Source organism: Oncorhynchus masou, chromosome 6 (genome assembly GCF_036934945.1).
Source record: "Oncorhynchus masou masou isolate Uvic2021 chromosome 6, UVic_Omas_1.1, whole genome shotgun sequence".
NCBI classification, from domain to species: domain Eukaryota; kingdom Metazoa; phylum Chordata; class Actinopteri; order Salmoniformes; family Salmonidae; genus Oncorhynchus; species Oncorhynchus masou.
The window spans coordinates 20,418,802-20,428,179 of NC_088217.1; the positions used below are offsets into that span (position 1 = coordinate 20,418,802).

Consider the following 9,378-nt stretch of genomic DNA (forward strand, 5'->3'; position numbering starts at 1 on the left):
TTTGGGGGTGACTTTCGGGTTTCGCTCTACGCCGCCGTGTCTTTCTTTTCGACTCCATTCGCCTATAGCCCTCTTCGCACTGCTCCAGCGAATCCCAGGCGGGCTCCGGCACTCTCTCTGGGTCGGCCGCCCACCTGTCTATTTCTTCCCACGTCGTATACTCCAAGCCTCTGCTGTCCATAACGTCCTCCCTTTGCTGCTCCAGCTGCCTGTTAACATGCTGCTCGGTCCGTGTGTGGTGGGTGATTCTGTAACGGCGTTCTTCGTTTGTCGAAAGAGAGTCAGACCGAAATGCAGCATGTTGGTTACTCATGTTTTTTAATGGAACAAATGACGATACACAAAATAACTTATAAATACAAAAAAACAACAAACGGAACGTGAAAAAAACCCCTACTCAGCCACAATCCCAATAACTAAAAAACCCCACTACGAAATACAATAACATAAACCCATGTCACACCCTGGCCTGACCAACTAATTAACGAAAACACAAAATACTAAGACCAAGGCGTGACACGTATCTGTTGTAAAAAGCAATCGGTTAGAAGAAGCCTACGTAACCAACCCATAAAGTAAAATCCAACGTCCATTAATAGCCAGCTATGTAAATTATAATATTGATTTATCCTGCAATAGATTTCTTTCAATTGGTAAAATATGTTTTTGTCTTCTTCTAATGCCTCTTAAAGGGAAAATAATCTCAAAGTAACTGAAAGTTACATTACTGATTACAATTTTGGACAATTACCTAGTAACTGTAACAGATTACATTTAGAAAGTAACCTACCCAACCCTGTATGTGTGGTATGCGAGTTCTGTGTGTCTATATTTACTTATAAAGTACAGTAGACAAAGTATTAGTAATGCCTTAGTAATGCCTCAAGGGGACGTATGAACCATTGATACCAGTTGTTCGGCTAGTGGTGTGGTAAGACGGTGACTAGTATGATAGAGGGTTGAACTCTGACATAATCTGTGGTTCTCCATACAGGCAGACCAAGGAGCAGGTTACTAAGAAGGGGGGTCCCAACCTCAAACTGGGCCCCCAGGGGGAAAAGAAGCCTGGTCAGATAATGGGGGACCCTCGAAAAGACAACACCATGGACCTTGGTCAGCATCTGAAGGTCTGTTTATAAAGTGTGTGTGTGTGCGTGTGAGACATAGAAAACACAGTATGTCTGTAATTCCTGTGTGTGTGTGTCAGTTGGAGGAGATGATGAACACCCTAGAGAGAACTAGACAGGAGCTGGATGCCACCAAGCAGCGCCTCTCGTCTACCCAGCAGTCCCTGCAGGAGAGGGACGGTCACCTGACCAACATGAGACAGGAGCGCAGGAAACAGCTGGAGGAGATCCTGGAGATGAAGTAAGTCATGGGATGTCGTACATCAGCAGAGCAATGAAACATGTTCATATTCATGTTCATATTCTGTTTAACAATGGTAATCAAAAGAACTGCGGTGAAATTATTCAAATAGGTCAAGGATATAAAGAAACACTGGCTTGGTCGTGTGAATGCTCAAACGCCATGTCAATACTTTTTTGTTTCACGTAAATAGTGAGAAATGGTAAATTATGTTATCTTCATATGTGGGAAAGATGCATGTTTTGTCTCAGCTGTGCTGACTGGTATCTTTTTCTCTTGTTTGTCTATAGACAACAGGCCCTGCTGGCAGCCATCAGTGAGAAGGATGCTAACATCGCTCTGCTAGAGCTGTCTGCCTCTGGGAAGAAGAAGACCCAGGAAGAGGTTCTGGCTTTGAAGAGGGAGAAGGACAGATTGATGCACCAGCTAAAACAGCAGGTCAGGACTGGTGACACAACTCAGGTAGACATTTTATTCAACCTTTATTCAGGGTCCATTCCATTTCAATTAAGTCAATTTAGTTGGTAAACTGAAATGGCAATTCCATTTCTTTCTCATTGAAAAGTATTTAGAAATATTTAATTGGAATTGGAATTTCAGTTTACTTCCTGAATTGACTGAATTTGAATGGAATTGACTCCAACCCTGCCTTTATTTACACAGGTTTGTCTCATTGAGATCCAAAAAGTCTCTTTTGCAGGAAGGACCTGCTCACAATAGCAGCAGTTGTTCCGTTATAAGCTTATTTCTGCTACTCAGTTGCTATTCTCTCTTTGCCAACTCAATCAATTCCTTCCATTCATAATGACTAACTCAGTATTTGGGTCTCTCGTGTTAAATTGTAGAACTTACATGTTTGTGTTTTGTTCCACAGACACAGAGCAGGATGAAGCTGATGGCAGACAACTATGAAGACGACCACTACCACCCCCATCCTCCCTTCCATTCCCTACCCCAGCAACCCCACCTGGGTCTCCAGCCTCAGTCCCCCCAGCCCCAATACCAGCACCCGCCACATCCCCAGCAGCAGCACGCCCCGTACCCCCATGCCCCGCACCCCCAGCCCCCACCCCAACAACACCCTCACCCCCAGCAGCCTCAACAGCAGTACTCCCCTCATCCCCAACAGCACCCGCAGGGGCACCCCCAACAGCCCCAACACCAACCACGGCCCCAGCACCCGCTGCAAGTCCAGCAGCCACACCCACAACAACAACAACACCCCCACCCAGGACAGCATCCTCACGGGCCTCTGCCACAGCAGCAGCACCCCCACCCCCAACAGCACCCACAGCCATACCTTCACGGCCCCCTGCAGCAAGCCCCCCACCCCCAACACCCTCAGCAGCATCCCCATCACCCCATACCCCATGCCCCGCAACAGCAAGGCGGCCACCCCCGCCACCCGTCCCCACACCACCGCGGAGGACCAGGGCCTGCCAGAGGACCCCCCCATGCCGGCCACCGCCCCTCCCACGACCAGGTCACATGTCTCCCTTTCTTGTGTTTACAATCAGGGGCTGGATTTATAAAGCATCTCAGACCAGCAGTGCTGATCTAGGATCAGGTCCCCCCTGTCCATATAATCATATGATCTAAAAGGCAAAACTGATATGTTTTGATATGTTAAAGCTACAAAGAGCTTTAAATCTTTGTAGCTACTAAAGCACATAATTGACTTTTTCCAAACCACATTCTCGTATTTCCTCAGAATGAATTGCATTGCCATTATGTTTTTGCAATTACAGATGTTTTTTTTTTTTTTTTAAACATTACCCCCTTTTCTCCCCAATTTCGTGGTATCCAATTGTTAGTAGTTACTATCTTGTCTCATTGCTACAACTCCCGTATGGGCTCGGGAGAGACGAAGGTCGAAAGCCATGCATCCTCCGAAACACCCAACCAAGCTGCACTGCTTCCTAACACAGCGCGCATCCAACCCGAAAGCCAGCCGCACCAATGTGTCGGAGGAAACACTGTGCACCTGGCGACCTGGTTAGCGTGCACTGCACCCGGCCCGCCACAGGAGTCGCTAGTGTGGGATGAGACAAAGATATCCCTACCGACCAAACCCTCCCTAACCCGAACGACGCTAGGCCAATTGTGCATTGCCCCACGGACCTCCCGGTCGTGGCCGGCTGCAACAGAGCCTGGGTGCGAAACCAGAGTCTCTGGTGGCACAGCTAGCACTGCGATGCAGTGCCCTAGACCACTGCGCCACCTGGGAGACATTACAGATGTTTTTGCGAACACTTTTAGACAAAAAGCAGGCTGTCCCTCTGTTTCCTATCCTTGTTGTGTGGTGTTCTAATGGCTACACTGTTGCATTGTGCATTTAAATATATTTTTAGATGAACTCTAAGGCTGTGTCTCAAGTGGTACCCTATTCCCTATAGTGCTTTACTGTTGACCAGGGCCCTATGACCGCTCTACTGTAGGGCCTTCCTGGTGTGAGGTCAAAATAGACCCAATGTTTATTCTCAGCTTTGTTCAACATTCATGCCTGGATCAAGTTGACCACTGTTAACCCATTCAACCAATACTGTCTGTAAATATTACAGAGTGGGCCTGTAATTAACCTATGCAATGCAGATTGGATTGAAAAGCAAAAACCAGACTTACAATGCCTTTATGCCTTTGCTCTTCTCTATATTAATCCTATATACAGTGTAACATTATCATGACTCTTAAGATAATGCTTTCAATCAATTATCTATCTGCATATTTACCTACTCATGACATGCTGTCATATAATGACCTTTGACCTATGCTAACTCTTGATAACCCTTTCTTCACTTCCTGCTAACCTTTTCTGCCGGCCTATAACACTCTAACTAATAGGATGACGAGGAGGGCATTTGGGCATAATCGTGCCAACGATGACAACCAAAGCTCTGATGTTGTTCTGAGGGGTGAGATGTTTTGAAACACTGCTTTTTCATACCTTTTCGCTTTCACTTCCTGTTTTCTCTTCAGTTCTGTTCCAAATCTCTGTGTGCTGTGGAAATATTTTGTTTATTTGACTGACTCTTGCCCTCCCTCCCTCCCTCCCTCCCTCCCTCCCTCCCTCCCTCCCTCCCTCCCTCCCTCCCTCCCTCCCTCCCTCCCTCCCTCCCTCCCTCCCTCCCAAACCTGCCTGCCTGCCTCCCTCGCCACATCTCTCTCTCTCCGTTCATCTCTCTGGATCCTAGATGATTCAGTCACTATTGGAGGAGCACAGCCATGCCATGATGCTGAAACACATTGACTACCTGACCAAACATTTTTTACCGCGACACAATCCACACTTCAAAAGGGGCCTTTATTTTTTACTGAGGATGAGGAAGATGATGAAGAAGAGGAGGGATGAAGCAGGTGGGAAGGTCAGACGAGGAGACTGATGGTTGAGCAGGTAAAATGTATTTCTAGATTCAGTAACACTTGATTTGGAGGGTCCCCTTTAGTGGTAACTTTTGGAAAGAATCCCCTAGGTTTCCAGAAATCCCGGTTGGAAGATTCCTGGATTTCCTGATTATTCCCTCCTAATTCCAGGAATATTCCAACTGGGATATCAGGAAAATCTGGGAATGTTGGGAAAGATACCTGAATCTTGCAATCCTTGTCCCCTCATTGAAGGTCTGTACAGCACTTTGAGATATCAGCTGATGTAAGAAGGACTATAGATATAGATAGAAGGGCTATATATATATATTGACTGATAGATATAGAATAGAGCACTGTGCATTATTGTTTAGTGTTCATTCGACAATCACTGTAAATGGACAGGAACGACTCTAGTGTTAATTACACCATTATGTGTATTTTTACAGATGACTGAGGAGCCATCATGTGAAGAGCACTCTACAGACATTGGAGAAACAGATCTTTGAGAGTGACTCTGTGGAGGATGAGTGGCCCTACACAGACACAGAGGTGCTTTCTGTGACGTTAGACTGGGTTGGACAGACTGGGTCCCCCTCAGACAGACAGACAGATGAGCTGTCTGGTCTCATCTCCGTGGTCCTGCTCACACAGCCAAACTCACACAGCCACTCTGGCCCAGTTGTCAAGCTGCTCAGCTCACCTGTTGCCCCCCCATTCTCACCAACCTGCGCCTAATTGGTTCACTCTCCTAACTCCACCTTGCTTACCTGAGGTGCCCTGTTTACCTGATTTGACCCACCCTGTTCATCCCCGGGTGGCTCTGATTGGCTCCCCTGCCTGACAGTCTCCTCCCTACTTACTGACAGTCTTCACAGTACTTATTTTACTCATATGTAGTTTTTTTTTCTAGTTTTCTCTTTTTCCAGAGATAGCCTGTCTCTTCCCACATATTTTATGAAGTGCCATACAGTTACAGCTTTAGTTTACTTTTAAATTGTTGTGCTACTTATTTTTTATCTTCTGATTACTTTTTGTTGAGTGTGTTTCATCTGCAGTACTTGACTATGGCTATGAGTGTTTCGTGTTAAGTGCATCAAAACAAGGAAGAGAAACCAATAGGCAGCCACTAGAGCTATTATCTGACCAATAGGCAGCCGCTATAGCTCTCATCGGACCAATAGGCAGCCACTACAGCGCTTATCCGACCAATGGGCAGCTACTACAGCACTTATCTGTCCAATGGGCAGCCACTACAGCTCTTATCTGACCAATGGGCAACCACTAAAGCTCTTATCAGACCAATAGGCACCAAGTATAGCTCTTATCTGACCAATGGGCAGTCACTGGCCTTGCCTGTAGTACTGAAGGTTTTTCTTGTGCCGTTAATTGTGCAGTCTGGCATGGCCCTATGGGTAGGGCCCTGTACCATGGGTTTGCTGGGCCTTTGGGCTTGGGGCTTCCAACTGTGTATCTATCCTGTTACCTCAGTTGATGTCACAGTTAAAACTCCAATCTATGCAGATATCAGAACTAATAATGCAGCTTTTATTCAGTCATGAGTCAAGGGCACCAATCAAAAAGCATTTAGATGTCTTAAACCAGTACCAATCAGAATGGTATTTTCAGAACATACACCAATCAGATTACATGACGGTTTGTTTCTCAGCATCATATGCACCTATGCACCTTCTCCTCCCCTGTTTCAGGGATACTTCTAATGGTGCTTTTAGATCACTGGTGCTCACAACATGATGTTCAACCAGAGACACAGCCAACAGACACAGCCATTGGATGTTGTGCAATCATGTCACTGAATAGGGATGTTGATCCCATAATCTGACTTGCTTATGAACTGTAGAAGACTGTATTGCACGTAGGATCAGCTGAATAGATTTTATATGTGTAATGGCATCCATGGACACCCAGGTGTATGAGACTTCCTGCCATACCTTTATAGCCCTCTCTCCAGCTCATCGTCTCCCTACTCCCTCCTCTTCTTCATGACCTTTCTCATCCTCTCTTCTTCTCTTTCAGCAGTCATAGTCTGTGCTAACCCAAACCCAAGCCTAGTGACTCGTTTATGTTCTTCTCAACAAGGTGGCCTTGTGCCTCGTTCATATTATATACATATTATAGATATATACAGAAAGAGATCTAAAGTCTACATGTCTATGTGGTCAGAATATTGTGCCAGGAAAAAAAGAATGAGAAGAATTTTTTTTTTCAACCTGGCCGAAGGATATATATTTTTTAAACGTATTTAGTGTGTGGAGTAATGTTTGTGACTTTCCTCTGTTTTGTACATTACAAGAAAAAAAACAGCACTCAACATTCCCTGTATGAAAACAGACTGGCTCTCACTAAGGAAAGTCTAGCCTTGAGACACAGTCCAAAGGCAAGAAGACTATTTCATTCTCATTTAGAAGAGCTCTTACATTCCTGCTACAGCGTGAGAAATATTTTTTGAGAAACACACACACAATCACTATAGTATCAGTGAGATTACTTCTTAAACTTGCACTTGGCAGTGAGGACTATCACTACCATTGTTAAAGTGGAGGGTTGGAGTGACTTCGTCATTACAGATGCGCTATCCAGTCTCAGTGTTGTGTGTTTGTTTGTTGTCAATGTCATTGTCCCAGTGTCTCCAGATGTGTTGATAAACATGACAGTTGAGTGTGTAGAGAACAACAAAAACCCATCAATTGGCAAAACCCTCCCCCTCCACCACTGCCACCACTAACCCCCCTCCATCACTACCACCACTAACCCCCATCCATCACTACCACCGCTAACCCCCCTCCATCACTACTACCACTAACCCCCGTCCATCACTACCACAACTAACCCCCCTCCATCACTACCACCACTACCCCCCCTCATCACTACTACCACTAACCCCCTCATCACTACCACCACTAACCCCCCCTACATCACTACCACCACTAACCCCCCTCCATCACTACCACCACTAACCCCCATCCATCACTACCACCACTAACCCCCTCCATCACTACTACCACTAACCCCCGTCCATCACTACCACAACTATCCCCCTCCATCACTACCACCACTAACCCCCCTACATCACTACCACCACTACCCCCCCCTCATCACGACCACCACTAACCCCCTTATCAATACTACCACTAACCCCCGTCCATCACTACCACCACTAACCCCCTCCATCACTACTACCACTAACCCCCGTCCATCACTACCACAACTAACCCCCTCCATCACTACCACCACTACCCCCCTCATCACTACTACCACTAACCCCCTCATCACTACTACCACTACCCCCTCCATCACTACCACCACTAACCCCCTCCATCACTACTACCACTAACCCCCTCCATCACTACTACCCATAACCCCCTCCATCACTACCACCACTAACCCCCTCCATCACTACTACCCCTAACCCCCTCCATCACTACCACCACTAACCCCCTCCATCACTACTACCACTAACCCCCTCCATCAGTACTACCACCAACCCCCAACCATCACTACCACCACTAACCCACCTCCATCACTACTACCACTAACCCCCACCATCACTAATACCACTAACCTCCTTCCATCACTATGACCACTAACCCCCCTCCATCACTACTACCACTAACCCCCAACCATCACTAATACCACTAACCCTCTCCATCACTACTACCCCTAACCCCCCTCCATCACTACCACCACTAACCCCCCTCCATCACTACCACCACTAACCCCCTCCATCAGTACTACCACCAACCCCCAACCATCACTAATATCACTAACCCGCCTCCATCACTACTACCACCAACCCCCAACCATCACTACCACCACTAACCCCCAACCATCACTACTACCACTAACCCCCTCCATCACTACTACCACTAACCCCCTCCATCACTACTACCACTAACCCCCCTCCATCACTACTACCACTAACCCCCCTCCATCAGTACTACCACTAACCCCCCTCCATCACTACCACCACTAACCCCCCTCCATCACTACTACCACTAACCCCCCTCCATCAGTACTACCACTAACCCCCCTCCATGGTGTGTGTGTGTCCTCGTCCTCCAACGGGTACCATACAAAAAGTGATCCACTTACCAACATCACCTCTGTATCCATTTGTCTGTCAGCTTCAACATTCAGACAGGACATGAATCTCACAACTCATCCTCTCATTGCCCAAGAATGACAAGTTCCGATGAAATCAAATTGAAAAAAAAGACGTTGTGTTTGTGTTTACAATGTCAGAGATTGGCATAAATGGACAAGCACATGGACAGAGGAGTTAAAAACCTCTCACTTTACCATCAGGCTTTGTTGAAGATGGGAATGTTAAGACAATATGTGGAAATATTCAAAAAATAAAAATTAATGGCACCTTTGATATTGCTGGATTCTACATTAGCATTGAAACATGACCAGCGGTCCAGTAATAGAGTCTAAATGAATGGAATGACAGTAAAGCAGTTATGCTATGTATTCAATGAGTAGTTAGCTGAAATTCATTACAGTTGTGTTTATTTTTCACTTTGATGGCAAACTTTCTGTGTTGCTATCATTCACTCCCAGTCATTCCGAATGCGGAAGCAGGTCCCTTGTTGAGTATTGGTGCAAAGAGTTATGGGATATTAGAAT

General features: G+C 46.2%; 1 protein-coding gene across 1 annotated transcript in view; it reads left to right on the forward strand.

The window, feature by feature from the left end:
* The window catches only part of LOC135541500 (ERC protein 2-like), a 76,912-nt gene extending 68,974 nt beyond the window's left edge, over nt 1-7,938 (forward strand). Inside the window, exons 13-19 of the mRNA XM_064967817.1 lie at nt 995-1,127; nt 1,208-1,368; nt 1,659-1,806; nt 2,243-2,851; nt 4,210-4,280; nt 4,560-4,759; nt 5,178-7,938. Coding sequence (XP_064823889.1) covers nt 995-1,127; nt 1,208-1,368; nt 1,659-1,806; nt 2,243-2,851; nt 4,210-4,236 — 1,078 coding nt within the window. The 3' untranslated portion in view covers nt 4,237-4,280; nt 4,560-4,759; nt 5,178-7,938. The remainder of the gene's footprint in view (nt 1-994; nt 1,128-1,207; nt 1,369-1,658; nt 1,807-2,242; nt 2,852-4,209; nt 4,281-4,559; nt 4,760-5,177) is intronic.
* Nucleotides 7,939-9,378: the final 1,440 nt, after the last annotated feature.